Source organism: Melozone crissalis, unplaced genomic scaffold (assembly GCF_028551555.1).
Source record: "Melozone crissalis strain CALT ecotype California unplaced genomic scaffold, PUWL_Pcris_2 ptg000132l_1, whole genome shotgun sequence".
NCBI classification, from domain to species: domain Eukaryota; kingdom Metazoa; phylum Chordata; class Aves; order Passeriformes; family Passerellidae; genus Melozone; species Melozone crissalis.
Window position 1 is genome coordinate 3800539 of NW_026535905.1, and position 20034 is coordinate 3820572.

Consider the following 20034-nt stretch of genomic DNA (forward strand, 5'->3'; position numbering starts at 1 on the left):
CTGACCCTGAAAAATCTTGGAAAATAGGATTTGGCCTCATTGCCTGTTCCTTGATTTCAATTCTTTGTATTTGTTGAGAAGCACAGGCTTCTTGTTTTCAGTTTTTACATCTTTTGAAGTAACTGCTCAGCACACTTCAGTCTCCTCCTTGGTGAAGGCAATGGGAACGTCTCAGCTGGCCTTGGTCACTCTGGGTACTGAGCAGGATGAGGGATCTCAATATTTGAAGAGCAATTCCACTCTAATTTAATCTTACTTCCTTCCCTGTCTTTTCACTTTTATCTTTGTTTTTAACTTTTTCTTTCTTCTCTTTTCCCTTCCACCCTTCTCTCCTTTTTCCCCTCCATGGACAACTTGTAACAGGATGATTTCACAGCTTTCCACAAATCTGAATAGCAATATAACACTTAACAGAGGCACCCTAAAATAACTCAACCAAACAAAAAAAAAAAAACCCACAGAGAAACAACCAAAATCCACCTCAAAGCCAATCAACAAAAAAAAATTTGAACTTTGAAGCTCTGGTTTACTCCTGAACAAGTAAAATCCACTAAAATCTACGAGTTTGGTGTTTGTTCCCAGCAAGCCCCATCAGCTCTGTGGTTTTATAGGTTTCATCGTGGATTTGTAAGAAAATCAGCAAGCAAAAGCTAAGTTTTTGTTATGGTTTTTAAAGGAAAATGAAAGTACTCTATTTTAAAAGAATTTTAACCAGCTTGTTACTCCCTAAAACTGCTGCCCGAGAAAAGAATCCAGCCTCTATCAAGTACTTGGCTTTAAAGGCATTTTGTTAGACAGGCACAGGCAGCAAAGCACTGAAACACTAAAAACTCCACCCCATACATTCCCATGGCTGTAAATTAAAACAACAAACTAATAAACCTTGGAGGTGAGATTGGCTATTGAAGCAATGCTTGCAGTTTCCATTTCTCAGAAACTATCAACATCATTTTCATGAGAGATTAATTTTCTCCCCCCTGTCGGAGAATGACTTAAAGAAAAGGCCATGAGACATACAATTGAGAGAAAAGTATAAGGGAAAAGTAAAGCAGTTTCTAACAGTTCTCAGCCTTCTGATTTGTATAAACAATTAGACTCTCTCAGGCATCATTCTATAAACAATAAAGTTCCCAGGCTGTCTTCCCATAACAAGCAGAACACCGTCTCTGGGAAGGCCTGCCATCCTGAGAACAGATGTAGAAGTTTTGGGAACACTGGTTTCTGTTTTGGTTTCTGGTTTCTGTTTTGGTTTCTGTTTTTAATAAACAATTGTAGGTATTCTAAAACAAAGGGAGTGGTTAGAAGTTTCTCTGTTAGCCTATCATGAAATTGGATTACAGAATATTCATGAAGTTCGTTAGCACTGTTATTTAAGGTGATTGATTGATCAATAAAGCCGCAGTTCGATGCATTAAAGGATGGTCGTCTCCCCCTCACTTCTATATACTGCTTTACTTTTCCCTTATACTTTTCTCTCAATTGTATGTCTCATGGCCTTTTCTTTAAGTCATTCTCCGACACCCCCCTAAATAAAACCAAACCAAACCAAACTAAACCATTAGCAAGGTGCTTGTCTTTCCAAAACACTGCATCCATATTTCTCCACTGTGGATCCAACCCAATACTCACAGAAATCTGTGGAAGAATAGGTTTAACAGAGGTTTTCCTTTTCTGAGTGGACAATTAAAAGCAAATAATAATTTTTATAAAAAGGTAATCTTCTTATTTCTTTTCCATCATCATTTAACTAAATTTTTCCCAGCTTCCAAAAGCACTTAAATTAAAATTAAATTAAGGTCAGCTAAAAAAAGAAAAACCAAACAAACAAAAAGAAGGAAGGAATAAAGATGAAAACAGTGAGATGTCCATGATTGTGCTTCTCATAAAGATTTTGATGTGCACATGTGTGGGTGGAACCTGAATCCAAACCAATCCAAATCAATCACTGTGATATTCACATGCCCTCTGAACAGAGAGAAGCTGTGAGAGAAGCAGAGAATGATCAAAACAATTCTTATCTCATTTGCTGCTCCTGTGCTTGTGCTCATGTGGAATGTGTTCTGGAGAGTGTTTACCCAAGGGTTGCTTGATTGGATTCTGGTGGAATTGTTTATGTTAATTAGCCAATCAAGTCCAGGCTGTGTCCTGACTGTTGGGAGACAGTCACAAGTTTTCTTTTAGTATTATTTGTAGTATATTATAATTTAGTATACTAAAGTAATTAATTAGCCTTCTGATATCATGGAGTTCTGTGCATCATTCTTCCCTGCCTCGGGGGATCCTGGTAAATTTGATAAATCCCTGCCATCATTCCTGAGTGTTCGACAAATCTGGGCAGGAACTCAAGGTGGGGAATTGAAAGAATATTGAAATAAATGTATGGATTCATAGGTACCCAGATCAGGGAATTACTGAGGTTGGAAAATACCTCTCAGACCATGGAGTCCAACCATTCCCCCAGCACCACTGTGCTCACTGTACCTGTCCCCAAGTGCCACATCCATGGGGCTTTGAACACTTCCAAGGATGGGGATTCCAGAGTGGCACAGAGGGACTAAATTCCATTTTAGCCACTTTATTCTAAGGCGATGAAAGGAGTCAGTTAATTCTACTTTTAATCATACAGAAATCATAATCAATGCCTTTGTAAATGGCCTGAAAAGCTGCAGATAGAAATTGTGCTCTAATATTAATGATCCACATTCACAACTGGAAGAATTTGTTTAAGCTTCATCAGCTTCATTAAATTTGGGCCCATCATGTCCCCTGAACTACTGCTGCACAATTTGTTCAGGATACAAAGCTCTTAATATTGTAAACATAATATTTTAATTTTTTTTAATACTCACAAGTTTTTTTAAACTTTATAAAATAAAAAAAAAGTAAAAACTTTGACTTGGAGGAAGAGGGACTTGTTATTAATTATTGAAGACCAACATTAACACATTGATGTTGTCAAGATGCACTCAGTCCAGAGTTTATAGCACTTAGTTATAATTCAAATTATATCAAAAAGTGAATTAAATATGGAATATAAGTATTTGATGTGCATATTATTGTTTTATATAATGGCACTTTATACCTGCCTATTAAAAAATTAAGAATAAATTTATAGAATGTTGGATCACAAATTTTAGCTAAATATAAAGCTCAGACATACATTTTGTTTTGTTTAATATAGAAATCTTAATGGTAGAAAGAATTCTTCATAGCTCCTCTTCCACCAAAAAATAGCTTTAACAGAAGAGTACAACAAAATATTTTACCATGTCAAACTGGCAAGATTATTTTCCTTCTGTGAATTCATAAAACCAGCTCGTAAACTTTTAAAAAGGAGCTAAATTTACAGTACTTATTCCACTGATCTCTTGTTGGGTAGTAAAAATAGGCTGACATTAAGCTGAGGGCTACAATACCAGGAGTAATATTTAATCATCCCCAAATCAGTTTTTAGCTTATTTTGTTGATTCCTATTCTCAAAGCGAACCCAGACACTGCAGAGCTAGAACAGTTTTTGCTTTTCCATCTCACAGGGCAATTCCTGGGCTTTTGGTTCAAAAGCCACATTTGAAGTGTCCTGAACTGGTGCAAATTTCATTTGTTCCTTCTAAAATAATGTAAAATAATCAACCTCAGATGAACAAGTGCAAAGAGGCAGGGGAGGATGAGCTCAGACACCTCCAGACACCCACAATTTGTGCACCTTTATCCCACCAGGGCATCTGATCAGTGTGTGGAGACCCAGCCTGTGAAGTCAATGAAATTTGGAGCATGATTCACCCAAACCCAGCCAAACCTGCTGCTTCAGATGAGAGCAGCCCTGCCTGCTCTGAATTACTGAGAGCGCTGATATAAAGGGCTTTAAAATGACCAGCACAGACCTAATCACCCACACTGAGATGAATCCAATCCCTGGTCTGGCAAGGCAAAAACAGATTGAAAAAAGAAAAAAGAATATTTCTTCTCGCTCTGTCAATCTTGCAGACTTTTCTACTTTTATATAATCTATGTATTTTTATACAATCTAGCAGAATTTTATGTTTTTTCAATCAGGTGGTGCATTTTCAGTTGCTTATATGTATTTTTCAATGAAAAGTTGTTTTGTTCAGCAACACTTCAGTCATCAGCAAGTACATTTACCTGCACAGACCAAAGAGTAATGTTTGCAGTGATTTTCTGCAGATGTATAATGCATAATCAATCAGCTCAGAAGAAAAGGCTGTGTATTATTTATTCAAATCATAGAAACTTTGATGTAGTGGCCTAGTCTTGATGTGTTACTGAATTTCTTCTCTTATATGGCTCCTGTCAGTATGACTTCTGCAACAGCACTGAGTGGAGAATAAAAAACTCACTCCCAGCCATGAATTTATTTGTTTGTATCTTCTTTTCAAGAACAGATCTCAGAGAACCACCTGAAAGTTTTAAATGACTAAATAAGAGTATTTCAATAATTCTTTCAGCATTGCACCAAACTCCCCTGTCACTATAGGACACAAAATAAAACAATATCGACATGCAGCTTTCTCAAGGTAAAAAAGAGAGTTTTTAATTTTTGACTCTAACATTTATAGATTTTTAAAAGTGACAGTGGATTGGAGGGTGAAAGTGCCACCTCTCCAATGACACTGGACAAACTAACAGTCTATTAAATTTCTCTTCTTCCATAAAAGAATGTAAAACAATAAGTTATTTACTTAAAGTGTGTGAGAAAGTTTGTTACAAGAATTTAAACATTAGAAAGCTTAGAAAAACTTAAAAAAATAGGGTGACACTTGTTGAGAAGGATGAAAGTTTCACAAAAAAGTGTCACAGATACGTGTGCTTAGCAGAAAGATTTTTGAATGTAGAGTCTGATGAAGGAATAGAGATGGAAGCAAGTTTTGGTGTAGAAGAAAAGAATTGCTGAGCCAGTCTCACTGGATAACCAAGGAGGCAAAGGGTCTGTTAGTTAGAAGGGGTTTTTATGGCTTAGAGCAAAGGATAAACCCACCTCAAACAAGATGTTGCTTCTTATTTAGAAATGCCAGTGAAACCTCAAATTTCTGAAGGGTTAAACTGACAGGCTCCAGGAACTTCAAGGTGATCTACTGAATGTAGGACATGAATTCAAACTTGTTTTTGCTTTTTTAAAGAATGCAGATTTGAGGTGACTGGATGGAGTACACTGCATTACATCCCTGCATTTAGCAGGTAAAACAATGTGTCTTCTAAGGATCCAAACTTGTTCAGAAAACTGAATAACATTTTTTAGCTTAAACTGTAATGTACTGACTGTTAGTGATTGGAGAACAGTAACATGAATATGTTAATTACAGTAGTTATGATAGGCTAGAGATAAAAGTTGAGGGATAGATTGGTTCTGCTGTATGAAGATGCTCAGCAAAGAAAAGTATAGAATGCAATGTAACCCAAACTCAGGGTCTGCAGGGCTGCCTGCAGCTGGAGCTGACAGCTGTGGGCACAGCTCTGTCACCCATGATCCTGGACTGCTGTAACATCTAAAATGTAATAAACTGCATTTTGGAGAGCTGCCTGGAGTCCCGCATCCCTCATTTCAGCTCTTACAGACACTCACCAGTTTCAGAGAGCAGTTTGGTAGCTTCCAGCACCTTCTCAGTGTACACCCCGGTCTCGTAGTTCTCCATCTCAGCGTTGATGATGTGGATGACTCTGGCTGCGCGGCCCCGGATGGCGCCCGCGGTCCTGTCCAGCGTGTCCACGTCCCCCTCTTGCAGGGCAATCACACACTTGTTCACATCCTCCAGGATGTGGTTCTCTGCAATTCAGGTTAAAAATACACCTGGTTCGATTGCACTCTTCCTCACAGCAAAGCTTACTCATTTGGGCAAATGTCAGTTTATTAAAAAATGGGTATCTACCTTTATCCGGGCTGTAAAACAAAAGCTCTTCTGTGATACCGTCACATAACAGTAAAAATCTGTGTGATATTTATCTTTAGTAGGGACTGGGCTGTGTGTCCCAACATGTAATTCCTTAAAAACCACTCACATTAATTTCAAACATCACACTGAATGTTATCATAATGAAACTGTGATTAAAATGAATGCAAAAGGGAAAGCAGTCAAATCTTTTGTAGATTCTCTAATAAACACTTGGGCAATTTTCTGAAGGTGAATTTACACTCTCTCATAAATGTTTATTACATTTGGCTCATTTTTGCCTAAGTAAGTCATGAAAAAAAAAATCACATTGAAAAGACAACAGCAAATGGCCTTTGCAAATAGCACAAAATCTGGGCATGAGCAGTTCACCTCCCTCACTCCATCTATGCCAGAGAATAAACTGGGAATTTCTAATAACACACCCTTGGAATTATGTGTGACTTTGCATAATCTGAAGCAAGAGATGACAACAGTGACTCTGCTCAGAGGAGGTGATACCAAGCACCTTAATTGGATTCTTGGGAAATGCATTGTTATTTTTCTGGCTCTGGATCAGGCCATCTCCTCTCATGTGCAACAGCACCAGAATTTATGTAGTTTTCTCACATACAAATTATATGAAAGCATGAAGAAGACTCTGACTAGGTCAGATATTATTCTCTGCAGTCAGTAGAGTCAAAAATAATTTTACTAAGACAATGACTGAATTTCATATTTGACCAAACCCAATCTGACAAACTCAGTGACTCTAAACAGCAACTTGGTTTTCTGCTAGAGACACATCTGACACAAAAAGGAAATGCTGTTCTTTGTAGTAGTAGTAAAACAGGATTAATCAGTTCACCAACTGTTTTTTGTTAATTATCCTTTGCCAGTAGAAGGAATGACTCACTAATCTTCACAGTTATAAATTCTGAGGTTGGATCATCTGAGGGTTTCAGAAGTGTTTTACATGATGTCGCATTTTACACTGCAACAACTTTGGATGGAAACTGAAAGTCCCCTGAGCTGTGAATTTGAATAACTTGCAAGGCAAAATTCTTTGTTTAAAACACTCCCTACTCAGAATAAAGAAACAGTGCTTTGTTAAAATTTTTCTTTGCTGTTTCCATTTCACGATCACCAATTTGCTTTCACCATGGCACAAACAAATTTTGCCCAACAAGAAGCAATATATGAATTTGTAAAGTGCATTTGGAATATGAAATAACTTCTTGAAATTATGGTCAGCTCTTTTCTGGTAGCCTCCATATTATTAAAATATACCATCAAATGTGACAGTCAATATGAAGAGGAGGACAAGGTGCCATTTTAGGAGGTACATTTAACCAGATAGTGGCACTTTGAATGCTTCACTGATTTAACATCAAAAAATAAAAATAAAAATACTCTGTATAAGCTGAGGCTTCCAAGCTTTACAGCAAGAGCAACAGGATTTCTGTTTCCTCATGTTTAACAGAGATGTCTGTGCAAAGAATAAAGAAAAAGGAATCTAAACTTTACAGAAATAATACTTCTCAGCTGCCTTGGAAAGTTTGGATCTAAGTCAAAACCCTGTTTGAAGGAATTAAGATTTGAGAAAAAGAAAAGAAAAATCCTATCAACCATTCAAATTACTTCTGGTTTGTGGATACAAGCACTTGGAATAAGCAAAGTCCTCAAGCAAAGCAGAAAATGGCCATTTGAGCCAAATTTCCAACTCTGGCACATGGGCTGGGTCTGCAGTTTACAGCCCGGTCATCCCTTTCTCTCAGAACTAGTTCTGCCAGACAGGGTTTGTCAGCTTCGAATCTCAAATAAAAACCAATGTGCTCCCATATTCTGAAGTGCCCTACTGTTCAGAGAGCTCATTTTCATTTTCTTGCAATGGCTTGAAGGAAACACTTGCAGGGCTGTTGAACAGAGGAGCGTAATTAACTAAACCAAATAATTTCTCTGTTAATAAGGGTAACAGGATACAACCAAACAAGATAAAGAGGGCAAGAAAAGAAAAGATTATTTTAAATTATAAATATTTTTTTTCTTTCAATATTTTTTTCTCATAAACTTCTTTTGGAAAATTTAAGAGATATTAAGGAAAATAACATTTTGGCCAGACTGTCTCATGAAGTTTGGCTCTTCTGAGACATTTGAGTAAGCAGAGCCCTCTTGGCACACTCTATGTCCTTACTCACAACACTGAAATTCACACTTCTAAGCAAAATAGGAAAATGAGTTTTCTGTAGCAGAAATTAACCCAAACCATGCACCACTTTGCAACTACAGTGTTCACTGGGTATGATCAAATTATAACAACCCACTCTGCCACAAGCTGGAGCACTTTACCAGGAGGATGGAGGAAAGGCTGACCCAGGGTCAGTGCCCTTCTCTTCTCCATCCCTTCTTTGCCCTCCCCACCCAAACCATCCTGTGATTCTGTAAAGTTCTCCTTTCACACAACTGCACAAGGATTCCAACAATTTCCACAAATACTCTCAGCCTGTAACAATGTCAGGAAGACATTTTTAGAAGGTGGGCAAAACCCTACTTTGTGCCTGTTTTGGAACAAACATTCTCTAGGAATAGAAGCACAAATAGGTGCTATTTTCTGGGAGGTGAAGAAGGATTGCTACCAGGGATTAATTAACACGGCGTGGTTGGTCCTACCGAGTACAGAAGTTCAGCATTCCAACACACACAGACAAATGGATTAATGGTGCTTTAGTAATTATAGCTTTTATCTGCTTTGACCCAATGCTTTCATTTAGCAGTATATTTTTGGAAAAGTACCTGAAACAGAGAGGAAATCATCCACTGAAGTGATGTCGTCGACGGCCTCAGTGAGAACTCGCACCTGTTTCTCCCACTGGTCCTTGAACACGTCCATGTTGTCCTGGGCTACTTTGCTCTGGGGTCTGGCAGCCAATGTCAGTGCAGCGTTAATTACCTGGTAATCAAAGCCATTTGTTAGAGGAGGAGTGGTAATTTTATTCTATTTTATTTTATTTTTCAAGGGAAAGAGCAAATAGATCATGGCCTCTGCTAAAAATACAGCACGCCACCCATTTGGTATGAAGGGTCTCAAGATATGGGTGTGTTTTTCACAGTTCATAGAAATCAGGCAACAATCTCATGACAAAGACAAGGCCATGCTCTTCTTCTAATGCTTTTAAGTGCTAAAAGACTTCTCAAGTAGGTTTTAGCAGGAATCTTCACTCACCTGTGGGCACAGACTATCAATCTGTGTGGCTGCCATACGGACTAACTTCACTCCTTCCTCATTATTGGAGATTGAGCAGGCCAGATTTGCAACCTGCAATGAAATCACGAAACCATCAGGATGAGAACCAAGTTTTAGGCAAGTGAGCCATTTTATACCTTTCTCTGTTCTTATTAAGCTTTTCCTGAAATGAAAGGGTTTTTTACAAGAGGAATAATACATCTTCTGTGCTGGTGAACAGAAACCCTTGTAGATTATTTCCTTACTAGCAAACTGAACTACCCATCTTCTTTAAATTTTTCTCAGAATCTTCCTTCACTGTCAAGTGTTTCAAATCCTCCTCTATAGCTCAAAAATTATCTGCTAAGAAGTTATATAGAGAATACAGAATATCCAGATATTTATCTGTAAATTTTCTCTTCTCAGTTTCTTTTTCCTCTTATGAAATATATTCATTATTAAGACAGGCAATCAGGCTTATCCACACACTCTGAGCTTGGCAAAAGGAAAGGTTTTTGATGTCCTAGCACGTAGAATCATGCTTTTCAACCCATAATCAAAAATTATACCTTCACTGAGAGTGGGAAGTTACATATCTCTCAAATATCTTCATTGTTTCTGTGCATATTAAAATAATTTTAATTTTCATGTGGACTTCTTTATTTCTATGTGTTTTTCTGCCCTGCAGTAAAATATCCATTAGTAAGAGTAAAGTAACTTGGAGATGTGAAATAACTCTGTTGAAACCTTGTTCTGTAATATACATCTGAAGATCTCATTCAAAGATCTTTAAATCCACATTTACTTGCCCTGGCACAGCTTTGGGAAGTGTGAAGCTCTAAGACTGAAGGCTATTTGGATAAGATAAAGACTTGGAGAGACATCTGAATGAGATCTAGAAATCAGACCACGTCTCCAGACACAGCAGAGCTGCATCTCTGTGGCTTGGATTCAAATGGGGGAGCATGTTCTCCCAGATTTTCCAAAAAATCCATTCCCAAATCTTTGCGCCAACTCCATAAATGTGCCCTGGGTTTTCCAAACAGAAATTCATGTCCCAGTGCACACTGTGATATTTAAATCACCAAGGTACATTTTGGGATGGGGGAATACAGGATATTTTTTAATCATCCAAAATTATGGCTCTTTATTCTAATCTTCATTAAAACAAACTTATAAAATTTTAAATATGCTTCCTTGATATTATTCACTGCGCCTGAAGGCACAGCTATCAGTTGGAAATGATTCATGAATTAGTTCAAATGCCCCCATCTTCCCAATTTTCCTCCAGTCTCCCCTTGTGGTATTAATCTGTTCTCATCTGCAGTGCACACCCCTGCCTTAGCCCTGATCCATCTGTTCTGCATGGATCCCATTTCACTCCCAGTTCTGAGCAGCGTGGTTTGCATAAATCAGAGTGCCAAAGCCCAGGCAAGGAAAGAACCCAAGGCTTCAAAGAGTCTTGCAGGCATTTCCTAGTCAAGATTTTATCATAATGTTGTGATTTTTATTTTCATTTCATGATGAGACAAATGAGTTGGTCTGTTTGTTAACAGCCTTACAGCCCTCCTGTCAAAAACCTTCTCCTGAGATGACATCTTCCAATTAATTTACCATTTTCTGTAGTCACTTCTTTGCACACATCAAACAAAACCCTTTCATCTTCACCAGAAACAAGAACTAAGCAGGATAATATTTAGAATTCATTAACATGAGTGGAAATTACAGACTTTAAGAACTAGTAAATTATATTAAGTTTAGCAAGAGCCACCTTCCTGTATTAGAACTAAGTGGCTTTTCAGACTGCCCTCACATTTTGTGATTAACACAATGAGAATTTGTCCCAAGGCTTCAGATGTAACATTTACATTTTTGCAGATAGAAATATGTGATGAAGGTTGCTGGGTGTCATGAAATGGCCATCAAACTATAAAGCAGGTTTTGAGTTCCTCTGGAAGGGAGCAATGCAGATATAATCAGCAAAAATAAAACTTATTTCTTCTCTGTGTCTGTTAATTACTCTTTAAATAGAATCTGATAGACAATATTTGGATCTTGCAAAGTGCTCTGTTTTTCCAAGAAAGATACAGACACAATCAGAGATATATTTTTTCCCTTTTTTGTAAAATAGACTTCAGTACATTGTTTTTGGTGTTACTATCAACACAAGAGTACAAATATAATTATTGCTCCACTAAATATATATCAAAGAGCATTACAGTTATCTGTTTAAAAGAAATAATGCTACACATCATGTATAATCCTAAATTTGATAATTTCTGTGGTATTTTTCAAGCCTTGCATAAATCCAGCCCTGCATCATCAGCAGTCAGGCAGCAATTCTATTGCACAATCCAGCAGGGAGTGTGCCAGCCTGCACCTCAGCAAGATCTGATTATGTCAAATAAACACAGAGATAAGCAATTTCCACAATGGCAGATGCAATCTGGATAAAATTGAATTCAGCACTACAAACCTATGACTTTACCCAAAACTTAATTTTTAAAAGATTGCAAGAAATAGCCTTTACTTGCTCAAGCCTGAGTTTCAGTGCATAAGCATGGATCTGTGAAACAACACAAGCTTTAGGTGCTCCATCACCAGATACCTCACTTTTTAATTACTTTGATTGACTTTGTTATCAAATACACAATCAAGTTAATATTCTTGCCACAGCAAGGTCCACATGCATGCTCTTACTTGATAGAAAACACAAGGTAATTCCCTCTGCTTAAGCTGATTATAAATTCAGCAACTTCAGATATTTTTCCTACCTAAAACTATGAATAAAAAAAATTAATATACAATTGCGCCCCCCTTAGCTGAGATATCTGGATTAATTCCCAAACTGATCCTTTGGACAATGGATAAAAAAAGGGAAAACCCTTCCAGGGGCTGTTCCAGGTGCCTGCTTGGCTCATCCTCTAGATGTGTCTGGTTTGTTACAGCTGCCCCTGGTGGTTGTTGAAAAAGGTATTAGCGAAATAAAAGGTGTTTTACTGGTGAATTATAACTTGATTGGCATGGGTGTATTTAATAGAACAGGTTTTGTGAAGAACAGAGACACTTTTGAGCACGGGAATTTTATTAATGTGTCACTTGTGGGCTGGATGGAGCAGAGAGCTTGGAAAGGAAAATAAAAAACCTGTGTGTTTAGTGCAGCTGCCAATTTAGCAGAACTTTGATTTGAAGCCTTTGCACCTCAAATGCTCTGACTCCACCAAAGCCCTGAAGGGGAAGTTTCCTGAGAGGCTATGGAAGCAAGCAGTTAGTTAATTTATTTTTCTTTTCTTTTACTGTTTACTAAGTTCCTTGAGAACTCAGTGAGTGCCTAAACAGAATTTAGGATTGTATTGAGATCAATGTGAACTGGCTGAAGAGTATTTATACCAAGGAACACATTTTAAATACCAAAATCAATGAACTGTGAATCATTCTCAAAAACACATGGAGAACTTAATAACAGTGAAACTGCTGTGTAGATGAACATTATTGTCCAGAATTTCAGGTCTGCTAAGCTGCTCTTTTACCATAAAAACAATTGCTGAACACCTTAAACCTGTCCTGCAAGAGCACAGAGAGGTAATGAGCAAGAAGATAAACAGCCAGCTCCAGTGATGCTGTATTTTTCTGTAATCACCAAATCCACTGAACCGCTCCTCAAACTGGGGATGTGAAAAAGCAGGAACCAACTCCTCCATATGAATTTCTATCAGTGGCACTGACAGCCCAAGATGCATTTCCGCACTGTGCCATTATCTGTCTTAAATCATGCAAGGAGTTCCATTAGTTTCAGTTATTTAAAATACACACAGGACCAGTACCTATAAAATTTATCTGTCTGTATTATTTTTGTATTTCAGCCTCAGTTTCCTGCTGGATAACAGATTAGGGTGGGGAATGATTTTGTTTCTAATGCATATTTCTACTCTTTGTGATGATCTTAGGACAGGAAAATTTAATTTCTGCCACAAAATTGCACTTCAAACTACAAAAGCAATCAAGGATCTTTCATATCAATTTACTTCATTTTTACACTGATTAAAATCAGGTGTAGCTACCTTTTATTGTGGCTTTAAATGAGACTATTTCCATTTTTGACTTGAGCCCTTTGTATTATTAAAGGTAACCATGACTATCAAGATATATTGTGCTCTTCTGACTACCAAAACCCATTGTCTTCTGTTTCAAAATTAAATTCAAAGATTTAACATGGCCATTTGGAATTCAGCCTAAGTGAAAAGGTCCAAAAGAAAAATCTATAGCTTTGAGCAAAACTATAAAAAAAGGGAGCAGTATAAGCTACAGCAAAAGAGCAAAAGCAACACAAAAGCTGCCGAATATCCTATTTTTTAACATTTTCCTTTTATTCTTTTTTTCTCACCATAAATTGCTTAGAGGAAATAATACTGAAAAGGCTCTGTTCAGCTTCCCCAACCATTTAACCATTCGAAGGTAGAAAATGGAATCTATTTCTATCTCAGTTTCTTCGTTTTCCATATTTTTGTAAACATTTAAGATTTCTTGTTAAGTAGTTTTATTCACATTTTTATATTTATGTAATTTATGTTTTCACTGTAATTAACTAGTGGATGCAATATGACAAAAAATGCAAGAAATTATTCTTTATTTAGGAAAATGCAGAGTATTTTACACAAACCCAAGCCACTGCTAAAATGATATGTCTATACCACACATTTGAGAAGCTGAAACTTTTTGAGTGATTCCGCTTGAGTTGAAGGTGGTTTAAGGCAGAGACTTCTGCAGCACTCACAGGGGACTAAAGCCAAGCAAATAATCAATTACCATGCTCAGCTGATGAGACGTAATTTGCTGAGCTGTGGTATCTCAACTATTTGTAATTATTTATCCATTCACTTAGTAATTTATCCAGATATTGCTTCAATCTCTGAATCCTTAAAAATTCTGACATATATTAATGGTGGTACTGCTGTAGGCAGCCCAGTGATATTCATGGAGCCGAAAATAAGAGATTTTTTTTTCTAAAGGAGAGCAGAGTTGAAGCCAAGTTACCCAAGATCTTCAACTTATTTATCCTCGCTGCACTCACTCGAGCATTCTATTATGAGCAAAACTCTATTTATCACTGGACAGGATGTTTTTGCCCATACACAAACGAGTGCCAAAAAAATCAAAATGTCACTGAGAGTACACATTGCAGCAGATTCCTGTTCCTCACCATGCTCTGCAGTGCCAGCTTGTACTGCCATGGAAATATTAGACTGTGGCTTCTCCCTCCCAGCCTATTCCATATGGCATGGGGGGAACCATACTGGATAATATGGCCAATTTCCCCTCTTTTATATTAATCAGTCACTTCTCTAAATAAGAGATGGATTTTTAAGTTCAGCTGTACATATATTTCACATCTGTTAAATAATATAACTGCATGCAAAGCAGTAAAAAAAGGCATTTCTTTTATAAATTAATAATGACCTGATTTAACAAGTTTGATGTTTGCTTTGAAAATTTCTAGCACCAAACCCTGAACATATTTACCATGAACTGCTCAGCCATTTACAAGGAGATTGGTACCAGCAGGGTGTTAGAAAGCTACAGAGCACATCAAGCACAACAGCTGAATTTATTTCATGTCTTATGTGCTGCCCACTGAACCTATGAAAACCTCTTTTCACTCTCAAAAGGTCAACAGCATTTTCTCCCTGTACTTACTACAGGGATGAGGCTTTTCCACACACTACAACTCCTTTCAGACTTGCTCTGTATCAGATTTAGTTGGAAGAGCTTTAAAAGATTTCTGCTTTTGGAAATATTCCAAGTACCTCAGACTTCAATGAATTCAGCAGGTCTGAGATTTCTGAAGGAAACCTAAGAGTTTTGGAAGCCTCATGTGTACAGAAAGCTCAACTCTAAATGAAAAGTTCCTAATTTTAGACTATTTCAATGAAGTGTTGTTAAATCATTCTGAAGCTCCTTCATTTTCCAGGACCATTCTTGTACATGCCACAGTTATGACCTATAGGATGGAATAAAAGGGAGATCTAAAATCAAGTACCTTGAAAAGTCCTTCCACTTAATTATTTTCATAACTGAAAAGAAACCAACATTGTCTCATGTTCAATTATAGAGCTGCCAGTGAAGAACAGAAGAAAAATGTATCATATGATGTTTGATCTTTTACTTTTCATATCAGACAATAATGATTTCAGATATACATAAAAAAAATCATAGAAGTAAATACCATCTCTTATTTTCTTTCCTTTTTCTTTATATATGGAATTTGACCACAAAACTTTGTCTTCTTGAAACAGGGCAAGTTTTTACACCATATTGGTGAGCCTCAAGTGTGATAAATGTGCCTGATTGCAAACTCCTTACTGTGTCTAAAGACCTTATAGAAGAAGATGGGACAATCTCTGATTTTTAAACAATCTTTCCAGGTCATTGTGATTTCTCATTGTAAATTCCCTATGGAAAACAGGAGAAAGCAAATTGACTAAAGAAAATAATCAGGTGATTTTCTCAGGGCATTTCTCCAATTTAAACCTGAGGAAAATAATTGTGGAAATTACTTCAGTTTCAGTTTTATTTTTGTTTGTTTGTTTTTCTTTTTCCATTTTATTAATGGTTTCAGTTTTACTTTATTTTTATTTGTAAAATTATTCAAGCAAAGCTGTTGGACACCTGCAGTGGACACTGCCCAGAAAAATCAACTGCATTCTCAGCTGGAACCAATGGGCCTGACAGCAACTGCCTCTGCTCCTACCTGAAGATCCAATCTCACAATTAAAAATCCAGGCCCACACTGTCAGAAGTTCTCTGTTCCACAGAATCTCCAAACAGCTTGAAATTCAGGGACTTTAAAGAAGTGGGTGTGGATGTTGATCCCCAGAGCTGAAACCAGTGGAAATGCTTTGTGCTGTGTCACTGTCATATTTTCTGAAAAATCTCCTTTCCCAGGATTTCTCTCCTGGGAAGCTGAGAAGCCTCAGAGAAAAAGGAAAACAATTCTTATCATTTGCTTCTTTTGTGTTTTGCTGCTTTGGAATGTGGTTTGGAGATTGTCTATCCAACATGTGAATTCTTTTTACTTATTGGCCAATTAGGGTACAAGTTGTGTCAGACTCTGAAGAGAGAGTCACAAGTTTCTTAGTCGTATTTTTTAGCCTTCTGTCTTCATCCTTTCTCTATTCTTTAGTATTGCTTTAGTATAGCATTCTTTAATATAATATAGTAACATAAAATAAAAAATTAGCCTTCTAAGAACGTGGAGTTAGATTCATCATTTCCTCCCTTCAATGGGGGTCTCAGAAAATACCACAGTGCTGTGACTGAAAACTCCCTCAGGAATTATGGATGATCCTCCCTTGTTTGCTTAAGCGTGTGTTTGTGAGCCATTCAGCTGGAATAGAGCTAAATGATAGAAGCAGTGGGGAGCCCAGAGATGAGGGCAGCAGGAAAGGAATTCCCTCCTGAGGTTCACTCCCCCAGGAGCTGGGAAGGCAGCAGGGCACTCAGCATCCTCCCTTTAATTATTTGCTCACTACCTTGACATAATTTCTGAATTTTCTCTCTATTCCTGTGCACCCACTGCTGAAGAAATAAACAGCAAACAGCTGGAGTAAGCCAAGAAGAAGAGCACGACTTAGTTAAGACCAGATTTGTATTTTAATTTTAAGTGGAATGTAGCATTGAACTGATAGAATGCAGCGAGTCTTTCTCCTACAAGAAAGCAGCTTGTAAAGATGCAGGGGATCTGCTCCCTGCTGTTCATCTATCCAGGTGGATCATGGAATAGATAACCTGCTCTAAACTGTGTCAGTCTCATGAGTGCTGAGTCTAGATAGTCTAGCTAAAAGTGATGAATTTCATTTACTGACTTTGTGAGTTACAGGTAAAACAGCATTTTACATCACATTGGTACACCTTTGTTTCCTTTCACAAAAAAGCAAAGGTAAAATGCCCAACTACAACAATTCCTCCTGTAGAGGTCAGAGACCAGAGACCCATCTCAGTGCTTTTTCACCTCTGTTAGCAGGATTGGGTTCTTTTTCTATTTAATTTGATAACAGGTAAAGAATTTCAGACACTCATCCTCCATTACTGGTCTATTCACAGTGAAACACCAGTGAAAAAAGAAAGCAGAGGAACACAACAAAAATGACAGCACTGGCTCTGAAATGTCAGGGACACATTGTCACACACAGCAGAACCCTTCTCCAACAGTAAGTGTTAAGTTCCAAAGTGTGAAAAATGGCCAAAACAATTTCTTAGTCTGGTACATCAACAAAACTCAGGAAGTTTTGTGTATTAGTTCTTTCTGGTCAATTTGCAGCCAAGGCCCCTGCTACTAAAACTCATCATGAATTATGAGCAATGGATCCTGAAATATCCAAGGAGCAAGAGGGCAGCTGGTGTCCTATGGAAAGAAGATTTACAACTCTGCAATGTGTGTGAGTCGATCCCATAAAGCAGTTTTGACAACATACCCCTGGCAGTGCTGTAATTAATAGATATTAATAGCAAGCAGTTACCAAAGCAATCCATCTATCTAATAACAGTCCACTATTTTGGCAAAGTGCTCAGTGACCCTGGGGCATGGATGCATGCCTGACTAGGCTGTGATAATTAAATGTTAGTTATATTATCAGGGAGCTGCATTTTGACAGCTGTTGAAGAAAAAGAGGGGACTGTGTTGGAACTCAGAAAAGTTCAAGACATTAACAGAAGCTCTGAAGGCATTAACAGTGTGATATCAGACACCCCAGGGGATAAACAAAGCACAAATTATAATCACTGATCCCTACAGAAACATAACTTGCAGGTTGGGTAGAACCAACTTTATTTAGCTGACCAGTGCGGATGGAGCTGAACTTGGCAGGGGATGCAAAGAACAAGAAGGGCCTGTAGAGGTGCATCAGCCAGAAAAGGAAGGTCACACAAAGTGCATCCCCCCTGATAAGCCAGACTGGTAAACTGGCAACACTTTGAACAGAAGAAATTGAGGTACACAACAACTTTTTTGCCCCAATGTTCAATAGCAACATCTTTTCCCAGAGGAAGGACTGCAAGGCAGGAACTGAGGGAGCAAAATCCCTCCTGCTGACAGAGAAATGAGGCTGGAGACCAGCTGAGGAACCCAAAGGAGCACAAGTCCATGGGATCCAAGGAGATGCAGCCCAGTGTCACCATGATATTTTATGAAAATTCCCTTCACCAGGATTTTTCTCCTGAGAAGCCTCAGAAAAGAAATGAAAACAATAATCATCTGATTGCTTGATATGTGGTCTGGAGGTTGCTTACCAACAGATGCATCTTGGATTGGTTCCATGGAAATTGTTTTTTATTTGTGACCAATCCCCGTCCACCTGTGTTGGACTCTCTGGTCAGTCATGGGATTTTATTATTCATTCTTGTCTAGCATGCTGATGTCTCCTTTCTCTTTCTTTAGTATAGTTTTAGTGTATCATTTTCATAACATAATATAATAAATATAATATAATTAATATGATATGATGTCATGTAATGTAAAAATATAATATAATGTAAAAATATAATGTAAAAATATAATGTAAAAATATAATGTAAAATATAATATAATATAATATAATATAATATAATATAATATCCGCTTTCTGAGAATTTGGAGTCAAATTCTCATCTCTCACCTCATCCTGGGGACCCTCACAACACCACAACACCCCAGAGTGCTGAGGGAATTGGCTGCTGCAGTTCCCAAGGCACTTTCCATCATATTCACCAAGTCATGGCAGCCAGGGCAAGTCCCAGGTTGTTGCCCAGGAAAAAGGGCAACACTACTCCCATCTTTAAAAAGTGATATTTGAAAGACTCAGAAAATCTCATTCAGAGAAAGACTGATTTTACATGAACACAATTTTTGTCCATGAATAGCTTATGAAATGTTTTTACAATCATTTAGTAATGGCTTATCAGGAATGCAAAACTAAGTCATCAGCCCAGAGCCAGACTGTGTAGACAAGGCAACAGAACTGGATGTTCCCTTTCCCGTTCCTCCTGTCAGCTTTAACCCTGGCATGGAGAGAGCTCATGTTGGCTCAAAGCATCATTTAGTTTACTTGCCTGCTTAGCAGCCCCTTTTTTCTGCTAATAAATTGTTTTTTCTCCTGGAAAAGTGATATTTATGCTAATAATCCTTACAGTAAGAGCATCTGACACCAAAAAACAAACACCCAGAGTACTTTGCAGAAAAGCTGTATGTTCATATGAGGTATTTTCCAAGTTTTGTACTATAAAAACTCATCAATCCATTATTCCTGACTTCTTGTCATGTCATGTCATGTTCATCCTTTTGATATGACCAGAAAAACAGACTTCTTAAATATAGTTGTTTACCAGCAGCTGCATTTATACCAGTAAGGTAAACACAGACCTGAGTGCACACACTCATCCCCCTTTTTTCAGGCACAAACATAATCCTAGGCAGAGTTTTACCCTAAATTACCTCTTCTATATCACACATGGTCTCTCTCATATCTATTAAAAAGATGTTGGTCAAAAATATGACACTGAGAAACCTCCATGCACTCTTAAAGATATGAAAATGGGCTGAGAAAACTTGCTTTTATATTAAGGTCTCTCTCCTCATGTGAAATGGGGAATACATGAAAAAATCCCCACAGTAATAATTATTCAATGTACTGGGATGCATATCCTCAAATTATAATTTCTCCTAATTTAAGAACATATTCTTAAGGGGTTTGGCATAGAATTTTGGTTTTGTATAGTAAACATGGAAATTTTCATCTTACTTGTGAACTCAATCATGTTTATTTGACTAAAACCTGTCTGAGCCAGTCTCACATTTTTGTCCCAGTTGTCACATGTTTGCAGTTATGTGTATGAAAGCTGATTACCTTTGCAAAGGATCATCATTAGCTGAAACACACCCAAATCCATTTCAACAAA

The 20034-nt window shown here is 37.5% G+C and overlaps 1 protein-coding gene across 2 annotated transcripts in view; it reads right to left on the minus strand.

Moving 5' to 3' along the window:
• Positions 1–20034, minus strand: part of CTNNA2 (catenin alpha 2) — a 480539-nt gene that overhangs the window by 55624 nt on the left and 404881 nt on the right. For both annotated transcript variants that reach the window (XM_054293256.1, XM_054293255.1), the window contains exons 10-12: positions 9106–9198; positions 8676–8832; positions 5579–5779 (exon numbers count right to left, since the gene is read on the minus strand). In XM_054293256.1, coding sequence (XP_054149231.1) covers positions 5579–5779; positions 8676–8832; positions 9106–9198 — 451 coding nt within the window. The remainder of the gene's footprint in view (positions 1–5578; positions 5780–8675; positions 8833–9105; positions 9199–20034) is intronic.